At 41.4% G+C, this 24,358-nt stretch overlaps 1 protein-coding gene across 1 annotated transcript; it reads right to left on the bottom strand.

Moving 5' to 3' along the window:
* Positions 1-2,239: 2,239 nt before the first annotated feature.
* LOC135213192 (phosphoacetylglucosamine mutase-like) lies at positions 2,240-15,523 on the bottom strand. Its single transcript, XM_064247161.1, has 4 exons — positions 15,308-15,523; positions 13,665-13,892; positions 4,493-4,662; positions 2,240-3,641 (listed from the first exon to the last, which is right to left on the bottom strand). Exons 1-4 carry the CDS (start codon positions 15,498-15,500, stop codon positions 3,375-3,377), a joined length of 858 nt encoding a protein of 285 aa, XP_064103231.1. The 5' UTR covers positions 15,501-15,523; the 3' UTR covers positions 2,240-3,374.
* Positions 15,524-24,358: the final 8,835 nt, after the last annotated feature.

Below are 24,358 nucleotides of genomic sequence, written 5' to 3' on the forward strand. Positions count from 1 at the left end.
CTCTAGACTGGAACAACTGGGAGAAGATTTATGTCTTCCCTCCAGTGAATCTCCTCATGAAAGTATTGAACAAACTCAGGACATTCAAGGGTCAAGTGGCTCTAGTAGCCCCAGACTGGCCGAAGAGCAACTGGTATCCTCTAATTTTGGAGTTGGGCCTTCGTCCTCTTCGGATCCCCAGTCCCAAGCTCTCCCAGTCAGTACAAACGAAGACTGTGTTCGCTTCCTCAGGGATTCTCAAAACCCTAACTTTATGGATCATGAAGTTTGCGGCAAAAAGAGATGCGAATATTGACCCTCAGAATATTCTCTTCTTGGAATCCGATAAAAGGGATTCAACTTTGAGACAGTATGATGCTGCTGTCAAAAAGTTAGCAATCTTCCTGAGAGAATCGGATATTAGAATCATGACAGTTAATTCAGCTATATCCTTTTTCAGATCCTTATTTGAAAAAGGTTTAGCAGCTAGCACGATTACGACAAACAAGTCAGCTTTGAAAAAGATATTTCAATTTGGATTCAACATAGACTTGACGGATTCCTACTTCTCGTCTATTCCTAAGGCATGTGCTAGGCTTAGGCCTTCTGTAAGGCCTACGTCAGTTTCATGGTTCTTAAACGATGTTCTAAACTGGCTTCCGAAAACCGATAATGGACACATGCTCGTTATAATGCTCTTAAGAAAAACCCTATTTTTATTAAGCTTAGCTTCAGGAGCAAGAATTTCAGAACTGTCGGCTCTATCCAGGAACCCGGATCATATTCAATTCCTTCCCACAGGGGAAGTCCTACTTTCTCCGGAACGTAGCTTTTTAGCAAAGAATGAAGATCCTTTGATGAGGTGGGAACCTTGGAAGGTACTGCCCCTTCCACAAGATGTATCCCTTTGACCCAGTTTTGAACCTTACGAGCCTGTTTCTGTCCAGGACCCGACCTCATCTTCATCGGGTCCCCTCTTTAAGAGGGAAAAAGGTGGAACTTTATCCATTAAAGGCATCAGGCAGCAAATCCTGTACTTTATTAAGCAAGCCAATCCTGACTCTTTCCCGAAAGCACATGATGTCAGGGCAGTAGCCACCTCAATTAATTATTTCCAACATATGAACTTCGATGAGTTGAAAAAGTATACTGGATGGAAATCGCCGACAGTGTTCAAACGTCACTACCTTAAATCCTTGGAAGCTCTGAAATTCCCAGCAGTAGCAGCGGGTAACATAGTTTCCCCTGACTCTAGCTAATTTGTAGTAGAAGATTCAGTCCTCCTTTCTACCTGCCTCACCCAAAAGTTCGTCTATTCCTACCTTGTTCATTTGCATTCACCTTGTGTCTTAGCTGCTTTTATGATAGTGTAATGGGTGCCCCTTATTGTCTGGCTAGGGACACTCACAAATGATTATATACATTGATCTCATGGATGTTTCCCCTTATTTTTATGCTAGGGGATACATCATATTATAATGGTTACGGGTTTTGTATATTAAGTCATATACATTCCTTTATATATTATTATCGTTGGTTATTTATATTAATTGCTATTATACTTTTGATACATGTTGTTACACAGATATCAGTTGATACATGTAAGTCCTTTTACCTGTATATATGTAAATTACCTTATGTTAACAAACATGATTAGAATTAAGGGTAATTTAAGCATATTTATAATTTTATACCCCTGTGTATATGTATCTTTTAGCAATTATATTTTCTTTATATATATTTTATTTTTTATTTGAGACCTATTCTGTTTTACTTTTGTTTACAATCTTGTGCTATTTCTCTGGTACGATTTCGCGCAGCGACACGAGCTGAGCCCAGAAAAGGATTTTGACGTAAGGAAAAATCTATTTTCTGGGCGATTGGCTCGTGTCGCCAGCGAAATCCCAACCCTACCCATCCCTTCGCCCAAGATTTGTCTTGCTAACTCAGGATGGCCACCAGAGGCGCAGCAGTCGGCAGCATGGGATGGAGTAGTAGTAGTACGAGCTGCTCACTCTGTGGGTCGGCTCCCCTCTTGGAGGGTTTTTGTAGTGGGAGATTTCTATTGGCATTTTGGCTCGTGGTAGTGGTCTCACTTGCCTAGTGTTCATACCGACACCCTCCTGGATGGTGAGCGAGTCAGTTATACTGACCTTTTCTTTATTTTATTTATTCTCTGGTATGTGTTAGTACATTTACCCTAGAAATAATAGATTAAATGGATATTTCGCTGGCGACACGAGCCAATCGCCCAGAAATAGATTTTTTCCTTACGTCAAAATCCCTTTTATAATCAATCAAGTGTAAAGACACACAGTCAGGCACTCTATACTGTAAACTAGCTTTTTTGTTTATTCAAGTCAGAAAACTACTAATCAATTGTCAGTCAACATCAAACTAATTTATAATAATTTTATAATCTCAATTTTATAATCACATCAATTGCCCCACATAACCTATGTCATGAAATGGAACATTAAAACGTATATCTGGCATTTATGTTGATCACTGTATGCTAACCCCACCCAAAAAAAGCTTATTGACAATTTTGCTTTCCATAAAACTGCTAAGAGCACAAACGCAGACATAGATACAACTCACCAGATAGCATGGTGCTGTTTTAATGTCCTTTCATAACAAAATATTAATCTAAAATTAATCAATTTTGCTCATCACTCCAACAGTGTTTCAAAACACTTTCATCAATCCATAATGATGAGCACTGAGCTTATATAAATATCAAAAGAATTGAAGTTTATCACTAGTATACAAATAAAAAAAATAATAATCAAATAGAAGAGAATATAGGCTGCATGATATCAAAAGTGCATCAAAACACAGTACCATATCTTCAATGTAGATATTTCCATTTCAAATTAAACTTTTTTAAAGAGAGAACACCATATCAATTAATCTGAAGATTCTTTATAATGTACTCCTCGGTAACAGCCAAATCGATACAAAGGGAGATACAAAAGCATAAATAACATAAAAAGCAGTTGAAGGGCATAACAATTTAACAGTTCTATTTCAATTGAAGAATGTTTAAAACTAATTATGCATTACGCTTCTATCATGGTACAGTATTTTCCAACATTCACTTTCATTCTCCAACAAACAAGAAGCAATGTGATCAAACTTGCCCTAACTTCAATTGCTTTCATAAAGTTAATGTGATTCTGTCTTGGTCTTAAGAGATAAATCTTAATACGTACTTTAAAATGTCATAATATACTGTACTATAGAGAATTATTATTCAAACAGATATCACCTCTCCAAAGCTTTGGTTTTTACTGAACCTGGGCTTGCAAAAATTTATCATTAAATTACTTAAAAACCCAATCCTACTTTACAAGAACTTCCTCATAGCAACTTGAAAGTAAGAACTACTACATTTACACGGAGGTTGGTTTCTCTCCAACACCACCAGCTTCACTGTGCACAGCACATGCAACCTTCACGGCTAGTTCATCAGTTTCTTTCTGTGTTGCAGCTTCTGCATAAACTCGAACAATGTCTTCTGTTCCTGAGGGTCTCACAAAAGACCTCCCTTTAGGATAGGATTTGACGATTGCATCAATACTTTTCTGTAGACCTTCAGGGGTTACACAAATACGTTCAGCATCCGTTGTTGTAATAACTGAGCGATCAGCAACACTCACCTGAAAAAAAAGGACTTTAAATCTGAATGCAATATCTTGAACTGTTTTTCCTAGCTATCCTCTTGTTCTAAAGAATTCAGATAATTTTACACAATTTCTGACATGTCACATCTTGATGCTAGGCTTCCAACAGGTAAGCAATTATAACTGCAGTTTATGAAGTATCTGAATGTTAATTTCCAAATTACTGCAATAACCACTGCAGAAGTTATAATGCAGAACTTATTGGCTTTGAAAACAACAGCCAGAAACTGAAGGCAAGTCACTAACCAAGATAAGACAGTGGAAGAGGTGGTTTGGGTAGTACTGGTGATGGTGAGAATGGTAATATATTGCCTTGTTGTTTACTAATATTCTAAATTTGCAACAATCAATAGGCTTACAATATTTAAACACTTTTTTCAAGCACGTATCAGTCATTTCAGAATCATGAAATGCATGCACCACAAACAAAAAATACAGTAATAAGCTAACTAAAAAAAAGATGTGGAATTCATACAGGCGAGTGGAAGTGTTGCCTTCAGCTCCTAACCTGACTAGAAAAATGCACTTCTTTATTGTAAGAAGGCTAATGATACACTAACCACCACTATTTTTGTCTCTGTCACATAAATAATAATAAAATGTATGATCAGCATTGGTTCTCCTTCTATAACAGCTTCAACAGACATACAAATAAGCTTTTTTTGTTAATCCTACTTTGTTCAAACCTATAATTTGTTAACTGGTAATCTAAATCTGCATCTAAGATTTCAAAGCAAAGTATCTTTACTATAATTGTTACTTCTCTTCTGTGGAGTGAGGAAAAACCTTAAGTACTGAAACAATGGTTAATATCAAAACATCTTTACCTTCATCTGTCTATTAGGAAGGTCATGGTATGCAGCATTCCAATCACACACAGACCAGCCTTTGGCATGTAAGATAGTTTCCACAAGCAACATGTCTGATATGGCATCTCCCACTGTCTCATTGATCACATCTAAGACCAGAGAAAGCTTCTTGGCACTCTCATTTCCACCTGCAAAATACAAGACCAGAATTTCAGACATTGCTTGACTTACATATCTATAAAAGACAAATAACATAACTAAATTTGCGAATAATTTTTTCATTTTCATCACAACAGAGCACTTAAAAATTTATAGTTTGACTGACATACTCTTGAAATGAACGTGTGTTGTAAAAATTAGGGAGAAAATACTAAATTCTACATGAAAAATACAGTACACAAGTCAATGACCAAAATAATCTAGAGATGCTAGTCATGGATAGTATATTTGGCAGGATGAGGGGCATAATTAATTCAACCAGGAAGGTTGAGATAATAAAGTCAGATAAATACTTATTATAAAATAATAACAATATAAAAAATGGAAATCAATTGGGGAAAGAACTAACAGACATGAATGAAAAAAACCTAAGAGGAGAGAACTTGTACAAAGCAAAAAAGATATTAAAAGGGGATTTTTGACAAAGGAAAAAAAAAATCTATTTCTGGGTGAGGGTGAATGACCTGTTACACCCAGTGAAATGTTCCTTTAGCACACATTTCTAAGGTATAAATATTGCTATAAATACCAGATAAAAAAAACTATGTGGTAATGCCAGAATATTCTGGCTCGCTCACCTTTATGTAAGGTGTCGGTATGGTATCTGGGGCAAGTGAAACCACTACCAGAGGTCTTCTCTGCCATTTAGTCTCTTCCTTGTCAATTTCCCTTTCAAACTAGGCACCATACCAGCGCCATCTACAGCCCACTACCGCTACTACTAGCACCTCAATAGCCATTCCTGAAATAGCACCCAAGCTTGGGGCTATAGGGTGAGGAAGGAAGGGGTGGGTTCACTGGGCGACACAGGTCATTCGCCCAGAAATAGATTTTTCCTTTGTTCACTGGGCTACACAGTCATTCGCCCGCAATAGATTTTTCCTTTGTCAAATCCCTTTTCTGGCTAAACCTGTGTCGCTCCGTGAAATAGTGACAGAGAATTGTTCCCACAAGCTTGGATATACTCTCTATAAGACTACTGGAAGGGAGAAACTAACTCTAAGATAATTCTACCCTATTTAATTAACTGCTTAAATATAGACAGATTTTAACAATATCTTAAGTCTAGGTCCTTACTCCAGTAAGTATATACTATTACCGGCAATAATTATTGGTAAGGCCTGTGTGATTACTATGACAACAAGTAATACTATATATTTTACATGTATATGATTAGTAGTTAATTTTAACCAGGACAAGAATGGTTCAATTATGCAATCCAAGTGAAAAACCCCGAGATGAAGGCTAGAGATTAAGCGAGGCGGTTAGGAGAGAAAAGGAGCTAAAGAAGGACAAGGTCTTTTGAATTCCATCTTATATACTTCTTTAAGGTCATCAAAGTTCATGTGGTGGAAGTGGCTTATTAAGGGAGCTACTGCTCGGACACCATGTACATGTGGAAGTGATTTCTGTTAGCCTATCTAAAATTATAGAATTGTTATTTTAACCACTTAAATGAGACTGTTCCACCATCTCTCGAATGAATAAAGGACCTGAAGTTTTATTCGATGTTCTGTCTAAAATTGATCTCAAGTTCTGACTGGACATAGGGATAGATCCGTGGAAGTGGGCATCTTCTAGGGGCCCCACCTACTCTGAGGATCCTCATTTTCAGCCAAGAATTCGATCTGGAGATACTAGAACTTCTCTGGATGGAAGGAAATCAATATGATTTTGTTCTAGCTAGCACAAGTTCTCGGAATCGATGAAATTATGAATCTGTTAATGTGGAACCAAACTAGAGAAATTCCTGAAGCAGATTTGGTCTTGGTAATAACCCTAGCTGGTAGGCTCTTTCTAAATAGGGTCCTAAGGAACGCAACAGCCAGGTTCATATTCATCGTCATAACTATTGTCTTTTTAGGAAAAAGGCTAGCTTGTTACTGTAGAATCGTACTGCTTATAAAAGGGAGTCATAGGAACTAGGGGAGAGATTAGTCAGGACTGTCAAATCTCGTGACAATTGTTGAAACGTTTCCGCATGGTTGCGGACCTCCCCCCGTCACTCCGTTGTCATGATTTCTAAAGAACAAGGTAAGTTAATAGGATCCATATTGGCATCTTCTTGTGCCGTGAAATTCATGAATTTCATAAAGTTAGGACCCTCCGAATCCTTGAGGAAGCGTCCGCCATGTTATACTAATCGTGCCAGTCTGGGGTTGGGGTCCGTCTGAGGCAGAGTCCCAATTCCCCTAGTTACGGGTCACAATTGCTCGAGTCCGTTGGGGGTTAACAACCCAATCCATCCTTAGAAGGATGGGAGTTAACCTAGAACTTGCCTTAGTAGATTTATTGGAGGGAAAAATTAAATCCTCTGCCAGATGTTCCAACCTATCTGGTATCCGTGGCCTGGGCCATGGGGTCCAGATTGAGGGCACATGAAATATTGTACTTTGTGGTTGGATTCTGTGGCAATAATTCTACTAGGAGATCTGGATTCTGTTGGCTGATCCATCTAAATGACATGTTGTCTAAGGACTATTCCGACTGTAGCGGAGTTGTCCTTGACAGTGCATCTGCCACTAGGTTCTTGCTCCTGCCAAGTGAGTTGCTGACAGATGCCACTGTTTCTTGTTGTCAATGAAAAGATTGTTATCATGTCCCAATTATGTGGCTTGGCTGAAAGCTGCTCTCTAAGGAGAGTTACTAAGAATAGAATACTGTCATGGCTTCCAAACACTGTTTTATGAAGCTAGCAGGGCATTAGGAACCAAGTGTCCTGAGCGTTTCCTTATTGGGGGTAGTCTCCCAAAACGCTTAGTGAAGCATCCATATGGACCACTAAACTTGGCGGAGGGAACCATACCGGTGATGATTTTGTCAGATTCTTGACTTCTGTCCATGGACGGAGTCTCTGTAAATTGTGCGGGATGTGGGAACTCTATCTCGTAATTCTGTCGCTCTATTTCGCCAAACCCGGAATATAGTCTTACGTTGGCGTTTAGTAGAGTCCCTGTTACTGACGCGAATTGGAGTGAACCTAGAACTCTTTCTGGTTCCTCCGGGATGCTAGTCTGCCTTGAGGAAGTGTCTCGCAGCCTTCATATTTCCTTTCTTTTTTCTCCGGTGGGATCGAAAGTTGTGTGATTTGAGGTCCCATTGTTTACTAAACACTGAAACTGTGGTGTCGGAGTGTGTAGGGATTCCTAGTGATTTGGAATCCTAGGAATTCCAGAAATTATCACTTATGGTTGCCTTGAGACATTCCTTGACGTTTATAGTTCAGATGATCCAGTCGTCTGAGAGATTACTAGGGTTCTCAGTTGTTGCACTACTGTTTCCGCTATCTTGTAAATATTCTGGGCGCTCTGATAAGCCCAAATAGCCTTACTTGAAGGCGTAAGCCTGTTGCCTAGTCTGAAGCCTAGAAAAAGGCGAAAGCCTAGGAAAAGGCGGAAGTGACTTGCTATCGGAACGGGATAGTAAGTATCTATAAGATTATAGGTATTGTGACGGCCACACGGGGAGGTAAGGTCCGTACCTGTGAAAACAGTTAGCATATGGGACTTGTCGTATTGAATATATGAGTTTCAATGAGACAAGTCTAATATTACCCATTGTTTGATTGAATCTTCAAGGACTCGCTGGAGAAGTGTCCCTGAAATTCTAAATATTTGCACTTGTAATTACTTTCTTCTACAGAAAGTCTTAGGTGTCCTTTATCTCATCCGGCATTTGGATGTTGATAAATTTCAGTTGATGGAGGAGGGCCCTTCTCCCTACTCCACACCGACCTCTTGATACTATGCTATTCGACCAAGTGCTGATTCCTAGCGGTTCTTAAAAAAGCACTGCTTTCCTCCTACCTGAGGAGTCTCACTGGTTCGTCGAAAGTCGGTTGCGCCGGCTTCCTGTGAAGTCCTTGCCGGAAGTTCTTCCGCCAGCTCTACAGAAAGTTGCTCTGACTCGGCTACCTCTTGTGAATCTGTTGTATCCCTGACATACACCTGGTTCTCATCGGAGGCCTTACGGCCGGGGAAGAGGTAAAGAAGCCGAGCTTTGGTGCTGCTGAGAGGGCTGTTTCTACAGCAGCACGGACTGTTGTGGCTGACTATTTGAGGTGGATGGTTGACCTAGCTGGCCTACTGGAACAGCTTGTATCAATGTTTGAGGTTACGTCGTCTAGGAAGACTAGAACCCCTTTGCTCCCTTCATGCCCGTGGGCTGTGTTCCCGAGGATTCATATATCCTCTTGGGGATCAAGCCCCAGCGAACTTGCAAGCTCTGGTTAACCTTAGCTGCTTCGCCCGGGATTATGTTCATTACGGTCTCAGGGAACAAGTTTGCTCCCCAGACCTAAGCTTTGATGAGTCTATTAGGTTCATGGTGAATAGACACATCGGCCAAGATGTGCTTTCTGCAGTTCTTCCTGGCTATTGCAAGGTCATATACATCGCACCATAAGGTGTGAAGCAATGACTTGTCCGGATCTTGAACCGTGGTTCGTCTGTATAGACCGAGGTTGTCATTTCCGCTATAGTGGTGGAATTGATAGACCTAGTCAAGCGACTTCTGGCTTCATACTTCGCCTTTACCAGTGCTTCTGGGAGTCTGGGTAAAAGCTCGCTGGAGAGCGTCGTAGCACAATTTTAGTTCAATATGCCTACGAAGAAAGTCGCCGAGGCGTCTACCCCGCACTCCATTCCTCCCAGAGAGACCACGGATGGTAAATCTGTCTCTCTGATATAATGTATAGATTTGTCCATTGCTGTTGCCTGAAGTGTAATCTCTATTACTTTAGAGGTACACGGAATGGACGTGTCGTCTAGCACCACAAAAATCGTGAAGGGATTATTGTGGCATGTCAGTTTGGTACTTTGTGCATTCCCAATCTGCCAGGGTTTGAACCCAGGCTGATTGAGCTTGGTCTCTGGGGGAGATGACCATTTCCTTAGGTGTTTTGTCTTCACAGATCAGTGTGTTCTCAGTCAGACGTGCATAACCTAAACAAGGGAATTGGAGACGCGGTGAAAGTTACTCGAAGTCCTCTGTTGGCCGGGTTCCCTTCCCCGTCCTCAATCGTCAGCATGCCCTCTGAGAAGAGAGCATGCGCTGGTAGCCACCAAAGATTATTGATTTGAAGGGACACAATTGGATGTGTCTGGTACTGCCCGGAGTAGTTGTGGCTTTCTGGGTTAGGGGGCTCCTTACTTCGAGGTCTCCTAGATCTTCAGTCCTTCTACTAATGACTGAATAGGCTGACCTGACGTTTACATGTTCGAGAACAACTGAGTTGCGATGTTATTTAGAATTGGTCTGAGTCAGGTAATCCCATTTCCTGCCTCAGCAAGCTGGAAAACATGTTGGGTTAAACCCGGGATCCTAGGATCTGGGTTTAGATACCTTTGTCTTCGATGCCTGCCTGTGTGTGGCAGATCTTGTCGTGTTCGTCACCAGTTTGGTGGCTGATGACGAACTAGAACGACTTTCCCAAATAGCCTTCAGTTTGTAATGTTTAGTAAGGGACTTGTAATAGACCTATGAGTGACTATTTCAGCTTACCTTAGGGATTACCGACCCCGGCTTATCCCTCGAAGTCATAGGTCTCTTGGTAAACTCTAAAATGAAGAAGAAGAATGAGACGGGCTAAAAGGTAGTCCTTTTGCCCGTTACCAAATGCTTCATATAGCCTACCTTCGTCCTGGGTATCGGCCTTCATTGGTTCATGGTCCAGGTTGATTGCTGCGACCTCTCCAATGACTTCTTATTCTAACCCACTAGGTCCTCTGCCAGCACGGCCTGCTAATCTTCGTGGATCTTGGCAATGATCGGGGCTGCCAAATTTACTGGTACCGTTGCTGAGACTTCCACATTTGGGTAGATAAGGAAACTTCTGAAAGAGATAGTTACTTTTAAAAAGTGTCCTCTTTTAAAAGTATTCTAAACATTGATAATTATCTCAATATTTCTCCAATTATTTACAATATCTCATTCAGTGAACTAATCATTCAATGAATTGGTACTTACCGTCTCGGTAGTGAAGTCCCAAAAGCAGATTGTAACAGACTTCACTTACAACTGGTTGCCGAACCGACAAGTCGTTCATTGGACCGCACAGCCTGTGTGAGTGCAGCATACTTCCTGTCTGCCCTGCGGCTGCAGGGTTGAAGTGCAGGTTGTCTTCTGACAGCGTACCATCTGTAATTACAAAATGATACATAAGTACCTTTGTATGGATTCGCTGGATATGCATCTGGCGGAGTATGTAATATTAGAATCGATACCAGAGTATCACTACATGTAGGTCCGCTGGAGATCACTCCGGCGGGACCTGCATTCTGTATTGTCGTCGCCGTAATAAATTGCGGCGGCATGCATTATGTAAGGTATTCATATTATCCTCTCCCGCCAGCTCCTACCCTGCTATGCATTCACCTCAAAGTCTTGTAATAATATATATATATATATTATATATATCTATATATATATAGATATCTATATATATATATATATATATAGCATATTAAGCTTAATAGCAACGAAACCGGGGAAAGTTAGACTTGGCCCAAATCCGTCGGCATTGGAGAGGTTTTCTTAGTAACTAAGGATGCCTCTGCTAGCTCCTGGCCACCGCCACCGGGGTGGGGTGCCGAGGTAAAATGAAAGCGGGGGAGAGAGGCTAGGTAAGGATAAACAAATGCCTCGATTCTAGGTTACCTGCCAGGGTCGACTACCCGGCGTAGTACACCGATCGAAAACAAAGTATATTTTGAAACAATTAAAATAAAACTAAAGGATTTTGAACCGGAGCACAGAATCTATGCTCCTTCCCGTCCCAGTTCTCTTTCAACACTATCTCTCTATCTCCCGTGTCTAGCTAAGGAATCGAAACGGGAATAGGTAGAACCTAGGCCTGAATCCGATCGTAAGGGAGATCGTGTTGTTATATGCATAACTGAACGATCTCCGCTGTATCCCGGGTCCACCGAGGCGGAAGGATAGATAATGTATGGAGGACTGAGGATTGGAAAGGCAAAATTCCCCTTCCGGTCCCAGTTCCCTTTCAATGCTATCTCTCTATCCCCCGGGTCCAGCTTAGGGATCAAAACAGGGGAATAGGTAAAACCTAGGCCTGAATCTGATCGTAAAGGAATCATGTTTGTTATATGCATAACTAACGATGTCCGCTGGGTCCCGGATCCGCCGAGGCGGGCGGATAGAGAACGAAGGGAACTGGGGATAGGAAAGCCGAGAAGAGAGTACGTGGCTAATACCATCCTAACGAGCCGGGAAATTACATGGGCTCGTCTGGGTAGGTACCATCGTACTTCTCCTACTACGTAAGGCGAGGAGTACCCCTTCCGACTATAATCACTCTCCCTCAACCCCTCTGTGAGAGGGGATAGGACTCGGATGGTTACCTGAAGTAGCGCTAGCGAGTTATGTCATCCCATCAAGGTAAAAGGGGGGAGGGAGGGCATCTAGAGGGTGGCTCACATGCGATCAATTGGACACTACGACCAGCCAGGTGGAACACCTTGCGGTCAGAAGTGGGTCCAATCGATCACAAGGGCTGACGGTCTATAGACCGACTGCCCACCGATTACAATAATACAATAATAAAGTGATAATAAACGCTATATAATAGCCATGGCGCGAGAGGGGATAAGGATGAAGAGGATGATCTGGACAGGACAGCCAGGGTGGCTCTGAGCGGTTAGCCTAAACCTCCCCGAGAACGTGATTTCAATCACAATCCTGGCGAGGAAGGCCAGGGAGGCTCATGGAACAGAATTAGGTCCCTAAGGGCCTTACACCCCTCCCTCAGGGATTCCCTGGTAAGGTGAAGGAGGTATCCTCCTTGAGCAGACCAAGGAACAGAGGGGAGGGGGGGGGAAGGGAGATAGGCTGAACTCCCGATCCGATGAATCGAAGGGGAGAAGCCTCTCCAGATGGAAGGAATACCCATCTGACCTACTTCCCAAACCAAGGAGGAATCTCCCTGGTTTGTGTAAGTAGGTCTGAAACATCCTCGCGCCAGGATATCTATTATAAAACGTCAGAATATCTACAAATTTTACTAAATCTTGAGTGAGTGCAAAATCAATAACAACACAGACTATAATTAGTATAGGTGACCAATTGGAAGTCGTCATAAAGATACGGGTAGCGATGTATATAATGGCTGACTCAGGAGCGGTGCAAGTTAGGCTCCGTTTATGTAACATACAACTAAAACATACTTATGATTAATTTTGCTACCTTTAACAACATAAATTGATAATTGCAATACTCAACTTAGATATCGAAGATTCCTGGCATTTATAGCATTTCATTTTATTCCAAAATAACGTCGTTATAGTCAAAGACACAAGTGTACACGACACCTTAAATAAATGTGAGCGAGCCAGAATATTCTGGCATTACCATATAGTTTTTTCTCTGGTATTTATAGCAATATTTATACCTTAGAAATGTGTGCTAAAGGAACATTTCACGGAGCGACACAGGTTTAGCCCAGAAACAAGATTTTGATGATTAACAATACTGATGCTTAATCAACTGCTGATTCTCAGGTGATTTATACCTTCCTCTCTCTTGTAAGAAAAGTAACCTGTAGTATAAACTGAAGTCGGCAGTTTAAAGCAGATATAATATGTTGAAAAAGAAGTGGTTATGGTTCTGGTACACAAAAAATTTAAGGATTTATCAGGCAAAAACACAATAACAGGGATGTTTACAAGCCATGTATCTGCTTACAGTGCATCTATCAAATTACCAAAGAAGGTTGAGAGCATGAGTATATAAAGTGCCTGGATTTGTTGCATTCTGTATTATGTATGGCTTTCAAAACTTTTCAACTGATGATGAGTAAAGTATAATCACTTGAGATAATTTTATTTTGCTTCAACCTTTATAGTTCCTGGCTTAGATTGTACAGTAAATTCTGTTTAGCACAATAAGATTTTAAGCTCAAAAAAAAAAAAAAAAAAAATTGACTTTTACAAATAAAACTCACTCAAAAGCATACCTGATGCTGCAACACGGATAGATGATTTGGCTTCCTTGGAAAATATGACTGTTCCATGCCCATTAGCTTCAAAATAAACCCCAATATCAAACTGCAAAGCCATGTGATGTAAGTGCTTTACACCTGTTTTAGCACAGGCTACAGGAACTCCTAATTCATTTGTAATGTAGTCCGTTGAGGCACCATTCGCATATGCTGTTTGAACTAATCCAAGCTTAAGACGGAGACCTGAAAAAATATGTCATAAAATTATTCAGAATATAAGAGAGATAGTAAAATACTAACAGCATACTGAAAGTATACAATATAGTACTGTAGATTTGAATTCATGTTACAAATCTCTCTACATAATGTACATATTGCTTTGATACTTTCACAATTAACAAGTTCTATGAAACAAGATCAATCCAAAGAAAAATAAATAGGTAATAGTAATGTAGTGACATGACCAAATTGATTTTTATGTACTTTCCATCATTTTGGTGCATTTCTTCCATCACTAATCTTGAAGTAAATCATGTCAAATAATATTAGAGAAAAATGTGCATGGTAAGACAGCTTGGTATGGTACGTAATTGCTTAAAAATTGAGCAAATATGAAATATGTGAGAATACTTTATAATTTGAATATAACTTCACTAATGACATGTGCTTTGTGAAGCTAAGATTACTCATTTTTAAAAACACATTCATAAACAGTCTATCAACTTTACTGCATGAAAAACAGCAAATATACAAATGTATTACACTGCTTAGATTTGCATACTACTTACTCAAAAGATGGAGCCAGGCACGCAGAGCACAAACTACCTAGTAGTATTCACAAAGAACATAGTGTATTGAGAGACCCACTTTGCTTAACTTTACTAGAGCAGTTAAGCAAAATGGGGTAAGTACTAACCTGAATAAGATGGCAGGAGATAAGTGCAATTAAGTACTACATATCTTTATTATGCAGTTTTGAAGAAAACTGCAAAAGAAAATTCTAATGGGCAAAAAAAAAGTTACTGGCAGCTGTATGAGTTACAATTTTTTTCACTCAGTGGAGTGTTTATACTAATTAACAATAATAATGGTGAATCATATCCAAGAAAGCATTTCATGGCAAACATTCAAGGGACTTTGAATAACTAAAGTACAGTGTTCCCCCCGTATTCACAGACCCCTGCAAATAGCTAGAACCCGCGAATAGTTGAAACCCCCATACAAACGTTTTGAAGTGCCTATTTTGTTAGGTAAAACTCAAGAAAAACCCACTAAAAATGTATATACCTGGTTTTTTTAATAGTTTTATGATAAAAAGTGCATTTTATAATGAAACATAAAAAAACAGGAATTTGTGGATCTTTCTCATAGAAAAATACTGCAAATAGGCGAATTTTCCACAAATAATGGGGGTATATGTTCCACAGAGAAATCCATGAATGTGCGAGTCCACGAATCCGAAGTCCGTAGTTACGGGAGTCACTGTATACGGTTTTTTCATTTTTGCAACTTATTTACTAGCTACCACACAAGATGGCCAATGCTTTTTATAATTCAATATTAACTGGAACAAAACATTCTCACTCATTTTATGGATAAGTGAAACTCAAGGCCACAAGAAAGAAATTTCAGAAAATATACATAATCTTTATGCTTACCTGCACTTTTCAGCAATTCCTGGAAATATCCAGCCACTAACGTTGCAATCTTATCACCATCTAACATATGATATTTATTATCATCATCTATGTAGCTGTATATAACACGGTCAGCATCACCATCAACAGAAACACACCTAACATTTTGAGTTTCTGGGACACCAGATGGCCACTTCTGCTGAACCTGTATCATAATAAAAACCAAAAAAGCCTGATATTCAATGTAACAACATGCATTAAGTTCTATATTTTGCTTAGCAGACAGAGTAAATTATTATGCACAATGAAAAGTCTCAGTAGTAAAATTATGATAGTACTGAATTTAACATTAAAAATACAGAAAAATTATATTTCTGGGCTTGCCCATGTCGCACCGTGAAATAGGTTCCTTTAGCACTAGTATTTCTAAGGTTGACTAAGAACCCCTTCTTATGTATGTCCGGATAGCGCTGAGGCAAATGATTTAACAAGAAGTCCCTCCTCACCTTGACAAGAACATAGTATAACCATCAGAAATGTTAGTCTGATATGCAAACCCCCTCGAAACCAAAGTGAAGAGGTTATCAAACAGTCCAGGCTCAGAGAAACACCCATCAACTCTCACCACAGCCACACAGAGTGGGACAAGGCCTTACACTAGCTGTGAAAGGTGTCTTCCAAATACGAGCCTCATGATCCGTAACCCCTACCACACGAATCAATGAAGGAACCCAATAAGGAAAAGCCTCAACTGTCTCGTAAACCGGAAGTTGGACTCCGGCAGAGGAGTTACCCGCTACCTCATACAGAAAGTGATGCTAGCCAAAGTCCTTCCCCAAAAACTGTCCGACTCGCCGAAACCAGATCAGCCTACTTGATGTTTGAGAGACTGCTGGTTTGGTTGAATACAACGTATCAAATATTCCTTGAATTAGCTGAGATTCCTCCGGAGCCTGGAATGTGGAAAGAGAGAAAGGACAAAGTCCACAATCCGTTATACTCGCTTCCTTCGCCGGGGAACCAAAAAACCCACAACTAGCAAACGAGTCTCTCTTCAAAGGTATCTATCCTCTGTCAGACCTGTCTGGCCACACTGGAACAGGAAAAAGGAGAAAGGCCGAACCCCCACAAGAGCAGCACCCAAGAACCCGGAACCTAATGCGCCTGGGTATCACTGTCAGACCTGTCCGGCCACACCAGAACAGGAAAAAGGAGAAAGGCCGAACCCCCACAAGAGCAGCACCCAAGAACCTGGAACCTACTACACCTGGGTATCTCTGTCAGACCTGTCCGGCCGGAACAGGAAAAAGGAGAAAGGCTGAACCCCCACAAGAGCAGCACCCAAGAACCCGGAACCTACTACGCCTGGCTGCTCGATACCAAATGATATATCTGAGCCTACCGATCCGATTGCGCAATGATATACCAACAAGAAGATGATAAACTTCTGAGCAAGTCGTACTCGACTGCGCAACCCGCACTCCCCCCAGACATGATGACGTAACCCCTATCCGACCGCTGTCCACCCTCTCACAAGAGCCAACTGTTACCAGTTCCGCAAAACCTGTAAGAGTTAGTCACTCGACTGTGCATACCCTCACTACACAGTGACGATAACGTTACACCTGAGCCGAACATACCTTGGCGATGAACGCCCAAACCTGCGAGTCACTCCCACACTGTTGCGCCAAACGTGTACCAACCAAGATAATGACCTAGCCTTGAACCAGTCTCACTTGACTGCGAAACTCCGCAATCACCAGTGACTATGACATGAGACCGAGCCAACTACAATAGGCGAGCAACACCCCCTCTGAGTGAAAAGGTCACAAAACGCGATCCAATTAACGCCCGTTACCAATACTAAACCTGGACTGGAGTCCGGAGCAAGTGAGGGAAGGAAGTACTCCCAGTAGACACGGAATCAAGGTCGAACCCACATTGAAACCCCTTAAGGTGGAACAAAAAAGCAGCAGGAAAAAGTTGGGAAAATAAGCAGAAGGAGAGAGAGAAGTCACTACGAGTAACCACCGGAGCACCTACCGCCGACATTGTGCAGGTGGAGAACCAACTGTGCGGTACACAGTGCTTTAATGACGGGTTACGAACTGTGGAACCAATGGGAGCCGCAGAAGGAAATTACCAGCTACCCTAAGAAAAGGGGGCCGAGGGCACAAAAAAGTGCTAACTATGATGCAGACGAACTGCCAACGGCCATAGCCCCGCAGCAATTACCGCGGTAAGCATGTTACGTCTCACACACCTAAGGTATATAAATGGGAACGAAGAAGGAAGATCACTAACCACCCTATGAAAGGAGTGGATGATGACACAACCGGTATCAATACAGTCAACGATGGCGCAGATGAAACTCCAACTGCCGTAGCCCCTGCAAGAACTACGGAGGACACATTACGTCTCAAAACAAGTAAGGTTGAAAATACGGAGTTGCGGATACCGCCTTGAAGCATGAACACCAGCAGCCTGAGAACTACAGGACCCGTGGAAGGTGCTACGAAGGCAGCCCCTCCAAAATTACATCCTTTAACCCTGAGAGAGAGAGAGAGAGAGAGAGAGAGAGAGAGAGAGAGAGAGAGAGAGAGAGAGAGAGAGAGAGAGAGAGAGAGAGAGAGGTTGAAATCCCCAAATTTCAGGATGAAACGATGAAAACTCTGGCTCTGCTGTGTTATGGGCAAAGAAAACAGGGTGAGCGAGTAGACTCCAAAGCGACATCCGAAGATTAACCAGATGAAAGATTGTGTAAAGACATTATAAGTTTTAACAGAAAACTGGGTGAGAGAGAAAACTAGACCGACTCTGTTCCCCACGATAATCTGACAAACATTAGAAAATCAGGAAATTATTCAAGACGTGATCGTGAATACAGTCCGTATTGAAGCTACTGTAATTGACTTGCGTTAATTCGATTTTACGATGGGGTTAGTAATTAAAATCGGCATTACATTGCAAATAAGTCTTCCTATATCTCGTGCAGCTGGCATAGGCAGCAGCATGCAGTCAGACAGCGAGATTTTTGGGTTTAAAATAGAATTTAGGCCCAAAGGACGAGTATTGGGACCTATGAGGTTATTCAGCGCTGAAAGGAAATTGACAGAAAAGTGTTTGAAAAGGTGTAACAGGAAAAAAAAAACCTATCTGTTGCACAATGAATCAAGTGTTAGGAGAGGGTGGAAAATAGGATGAATAGAGAGAATATGAAATCAAGAGAGAGAGAGAGAGAGAGAGAGAGAGAGAGAGAGAGAGAGAGAGAGAGGAGAGAGAGAGAGAGAGAGAAAATTACAATCGTCTAACATCTCCACCTCCATAAATTTGCACCCTCTTCTAAGTTAAAAAGTATTATCTTAATGATAATATATAGTACTCGTATAACTGCGTATAGCTATGAACAACCGAACGAGAACTTGTTGCTAATACAATCGAATCCGATAGCAACATCGTTTTATTGTATTCATCCGCGTGTGACAGTAATTACTGTATTCATGTTATAAATGTAGCTGAAGCTGATAAGGCAATATTACGTGCATCAGCAACCTGGATAGCAGTCCCCAGCTTTGTATGAATTCAAACGCAGCCGTGGTAAAAGAAACTAATAGCATGAAAGAGCTCATTTACTGTTGTTTTCACACCGACAAAAAATTAATAAGTAAGGATCGTAATACCTATGAGAATGAGTGAAAACGAACGGAAACGCTGAATTTACACAATCTAACCGAAGGGAAAAACTAGCTTCCAATGAGACGTATTAGTCAAATTTTGGCCTTAAATTACATCGTAAGACGAACAATATGACATCGTTCCATCTAAGTTAAGTATCCAGATACAGTGGTCCCCCCATATTCGCGGGGGATGCGTACCAGACCCCCCCGTGAATAGTTAGAACCCGCAAATGTTTGGAACCCCTATAAAAATGCTAAAAACAGCCTATTTTGTTAGTTAAAACTCAAGAAAAACCCACTAAAAATTTTCCTACATGGTTTTTTTTAATAGTTTTATCACAAAAAGTGCATTTTATGATGAAATTCATCAAAAAAACCAGGAATTTGTGGATATTTATTATAGAAAAATACCACGAATGCGCGAATTTTCCGCGAATAATGCAGGAAAACGTTCCCGAGAGAAATCCGCGAATGTGAGAGTCCGTGAATCTGGAGAACGCAAATACGGGGGGTCCACTGTATTCATTATGCTAACTAGAAACGAAAACATTAGCAGAGACCAAGTGATATGGTTGAATCTGGAGCCAAGGATATAGACTAGCCAGCATCATTATCTCTCTAAGCCACGCCTCCTTACAACAGCGCTGTTTGACGACAAGCTTGTGTAATTGTAATTTATTGAAAAGTAATCAATTACATATTGTAAGGTAATTAAATGTAACTTTATTAGGCCTAATATTAATTTCAGTTGTCACTGTAATTTGATAATACGACTGGTAATTATTTTGTAACTGTAATTGACATAAGCACAATGTAATTACTGACGACAATTAGTCTGTTAAACGTATGAAGACGTCATACAAACGAATTCCTTATATCTGATTATATGGCACAAGATACCATTATTGACTATGTTGAATGTCAACATAGTTGAAAACACGTCTCCTTCCAGACGACAAACATGGCATAAGTGAGGAAGAGTTATGTTAGTCATGCTAGCCAATCAGGACAAGAATGAGTTGGTTACGGCGATGCAAACTCGTACTCGCCATCAGCTGATTCCAGAGCGAGAATGACTGCCGAGTTAATATTTGTATACGCTAATATGATGATACATATAATACACTTATAAATGCTTTAGTCGGACAATCTGATCTAAATTCCTGTTCGATTACATTCATATTGAATTATCCTAAGATCGATTATCGTTTGTGTTCAATTACACCTGTACTGAATTATCCGAAGTCAGAATGCCTTGAGCCTACAGCGTTAACCACTATAAAAAATTACTCTACCAATATGTAGTACAGCGAATACTTTAGGCTAGGCTAGCCTACTGTATATGCATACGATATATCATTGTGAACACTAGGCTAGCCGTAGTTAATTTATTCGATTCTCTACATACTGAATTATTGTAAGTCAATATGCATTGAACAGAGAATTAGTTGATATTAACAATTACCATATCGTATAAGTAGAGGAAAGGAACCTTTAAGACTAAGGAGCAGTATTCAACCCTTCAGAACCCGACAGACCCGAAACCAGATCTGAACGACCAACCATGGCCTAAAAAGTAAAAAGCTTCTGATGCAAGCAACTCGAAGCAGGAAAACCCAAAGAGGCTCTAAGGACACTGTCCCTCTATAAACTACTACTTATAATAGAAAACCGACCCGAAGAAGCCTGCACTTCTCTTCCTAAACACTATGTAGCCTATTATCCCTACTCGTCTGTATCTGACCTAAATTTTCATCATCCTGAGAACTTACACATCGAGGGAAGGGGAAATCTGCTGTCAACACTACCTGCTCCTCGCCGGGGGGGCCGGCAGAACCTACCCACTCGGAGGCTTGCGGTTCTCCATTACCCACAGGACCCGTTAGGGCTGGTTCTGGAATAAGCAGGGGGGTGAAAAAGAACGATTAGAATCCACTATACTACTACTACCACTATCTTTATTTTGGTTAAATTATTTGTCAGACTAGAAATATGCTAAAGATACTAGATGATAACCTGTCCACTAATTTCTTGAATAGCTAACTCTAATGTTTCCTCATCTCCTGACCAAGACAAACATCTCTGGCTGATATTGCACTGAACCATCCTACACAAAATAACGAAAAGAACGTCGATCATGTGTGAGGGTACTCATCCTACGCTTGAAGGGCGTGCAGAGCCGATGAGCACTGACATGTCCAGCAGTAGAAGGCTCGATCGTCGAACTGTAGATGAAGTAGAAGCAAAGGCGTTTGCAGACGGAGACGATGTTTATTTTTTGCAGACGGGGACGACGATTATTTTCTAACTATCCATAGCGAGTACAAAGTAGCTATCCAAAGTCAAACGGGAGAAAAACGTTAATCACAATCCAAGGTCGTAATCTGTATACAAAATACAAAAACTCTTTGAGTGGGGTCGGGCTAAATGACCAAAAGTTCGCCTGATGTGGGACTAATCCGCACAGCATGGCGAACAAGAAACAATTGAGGAGACAGGCCTCTGGTGGCCGGTATTTGACTAGATTTTACCTGCAGCATTTGTAACACTGACAGTTAAAATTACCCACTTAGTGGGTAAATATGTGGGGATATAGTTCGGGCTGGTCAGTGACCAGGGCTAATTCAGGTGTTCAGGGAGTGCATTGCAATACTGAAGATTTGTGACAAAAACTGTATGGAAGAAAGGGTCCCAAGAATGCTCATCCATTCCTTTGAGGAGAAAAACTGAAGGGAGAGAAAGCGGTCTACTCTTTGAATGCAGGATTTGATCCTCTTGGGGGAGGGAAAAACCTGAAAAACCTATGAGTTGATTTTCATGCCCAAATAAACTATTTCCTGACGGGATTCATCGAGACTTTCTCATATTTATTAAGAGGCCCAGGTCTTGGGCTAACGGCAGAGTTTTCTGAAGGTCCTCCATACATTTCCTCTCTGTCTGAGAACGAATAAGCCAGTCATCTAAATAGAGGGAGATCTTTATACCGACTAGATGTAGCCATTTTGCAATGGGAGCTAAGACTTGGGTAAACACTTGGGGGACTCTTGACAGCCTGAAGCACAGCGCTTTGAACTGGTAGATCATGTTCTTGAAGACGAACTTGAGAAATTTCTTCGAGTCCTGGTGAATGGGGATATGTATGGAAGTATGCATCTTCCATATCAATGGAAATCATCAAGTCCCCCTGACGAATGGATGACAATACCATCTGGTTCATCTCAATTTTGAAACTGGTCCTTTTAACAAACAGTTTCAATGTGCTTATGTCTAGTACATGACTCCAGTCCCACAAGGTGTTACGGGGTCGTCTACTATCTCTATCGCTTCCTTTCATAAGAGGGATGATACTTCTTGAGACAGGGCAATGAATTTCTCTGAACTTGCAGAGTAAGCTGTTAAAACTATTGGTGAAGTGGTCAAAGGTGGATTTCTCATGAACAGGATAGCATAGCCCTCTTTTAAATCACTGACTAACCAAGGCTCTGCCCCTCTTGCTTCCCAGTTCTTCCAAAGCTGGCAGATCCTTGCTCCTGTTGGCGTACGAAGGACTACTATTTCATTTCTTAGCTGGTGCCCTGGAGGAAGACTTTTTAATAGACTGGAGAGTAAAACACACTTCCCCAAGGCCTGGGGAAGGATCTGGAATTTCCCCTACTATGAAAGGGCTGCGCTTGAGTAGGAGGAGGAGGGCGAGTATTAGGGGCCGATTCCCAAGGACGTTTTGTCGAGTGTGCTAGAAAGTCCTGTGTTGACTTCTTCTGGAGGTCAGAAGAAACCTGAAGCACCGTAGATTCTGGAAAAAGATGCTCACTATCAAATGGTGAATAGAGAAGAGTGGATCTCTGTGTAGGCAATACTCCTTTAGTTGTAAACGAGCACCATAGCTCTCTTTTCTTTAAAATGCTTAGAGTAAAGAGAGAGGCCAATTCTTGGGATCCATCCCTGATCCCCTTATCCAGGCAAGAGACAATTCCTACTAAGTCAGTGATGGAGTCTTCAGCAAGTGCTGAGCATTCCTCAATCTTACAGGCCAACGCAGCTACCGACCAGTCCAGAAAGCTTACTACTTTAAAGACTTGGAGGATATTCTTGACCATATGGTCCAATTCCGATGTGGAGAACATAACCTTGGCCGAGTTAAAGAACAATCTTCTTGAAGGAGTCTATCAGACCGGAGAAGTCTCCTTGAGTGGAGGCAGACACACCCAAAGAGAGAGCTTCCCATCTCGTAACAAAGGTGTCTCCTTGAAGAGTCTAGAAGGTGGAAAATTAAAGTTAACCTTCCCTTGCTCTCTCTTCTCCGAGAGCCGAATGTTAACTTCCTTTAAAGCCTTCCTAGCAGATGAGGAGAGAACCAATTGAGGTAATCTAGACAAGTCAGTCTGGTTGTCCATCATATAAGTTGAAGCTGGAGAGGAAGGCGTCTCTGAGAGAAGTTAGGAAAATTCACTAAGAAATAGCGAAGCAACGAAGCATAAGCTGTGGGAGGAGTCTCCTTCTCTAACTCCTCCTCTTCTTCTTCCTCCAAAGATACCAGAGACAGTATTGCATGAGGTTGGACAGTTAGTGTAGTACTCTAAACAAAACCGAGAATACTATCCAACTTACTCTTGAATGGCTGCTGTTGAAGGATCATAAGCAGCAAAAGCATGAAGTCCAGTAGAAGGAAGTGGTCCTGAAGCAGTTGCAAATGCTGGTAGCTGCAAAGGCATAAGAATTGAATGTTGAAAAACATCACTCAGATGATCTCGCGGTGCCAATGGGGGCTGCAGTGCAAATGGGTGCTCCTGCCCGTGGGTGCTCCTGCCAGTGTGCTCCTGCCAGGGTGCTCCTGCACCAGTGGATGCTCCTGCGACAATGGGTGCTCCTGCACCAGTGGGTGCTCTTGCACCAACGTAATTACAGGTGCAGAAGAGGAGTCATGTACTGCTCTAGGAGAATGCACAGGCACTGACAGACACTCAGGTGCAGGACGTTTCCTGGAGCTAGAAGGATTAAGAGAGGGAACTGCTGGTGAAGGGGGCACAAAAGGAGAAGGATCCAGCCCTAACGGACACTCAGAAACTTTTCTGAGAGCAGGATCATCAGATTGGTGCTCTGAAGAAGATTTCTTCAATGAGGAAGAACACCTCTTAGAGGCTCCTAATCTTTTCATGACCTGTAACATAATAGAATATTTATGATCTACTCGCACTTCAAGGTTGGCAATGGCACCAGGTGCAAGAGAGCCAGGGTTAGGATTGGGTTGAACAGACTGAGATAAGGGAATATGTAGGTGAAAAACTTGGAGAATTAAATACAAAGGCATCATCAACATAAACAGCCTGACTAGCTAAGGTCTTCTTAACGCTATCTCTAGCAGACGCCTTTCTCTTCTTGTCTCTCTCTATTTTAT

This window comes from Macrobrachium nipponense, chromosome 42 (assembly GCF_015104395.2).
Source record: "Macrobrachium nipponense isolate FS-2020 chromosome 42, ASM1510439v2, whole genome shotgun sequence".
Classification (NCBI taxonomy): Eukaryota; Metazoa; Arthropoda; class Malacostraca; order Decapoda; family Palaemonidae; genus Macrobrachium; species Macrobrachium nipponense.

What these genes read in the sequence shown, in the direction of transcription:
- LOC135213192 (XM_064247161.1), bottom strand. Translation starts at nt 15,500, where the DNA reads ATGATACAGGTTCAGCAGAAGTGGCCATCTGGTGTCCCAGAAACTCAA. An exon ending in GGAATTGCTGAAAAGTGCAG is followed by an intron (nt 13,893 to 15,307) that starts GTAAGCATAAAG and finishes ATATTTTTTCAG; the next exon opens with GTCTCCGTCTTAAGCTTGGA. An exon ending in TATCCGTGTTGCAGCATCAG is followed by an intron (nt 4,663 to 13,664) that starts GTATGCTTTTGA and finishes TGTATTTTGCAG; the next exon opens with GTGGAAATGAGAGTGCCAAG.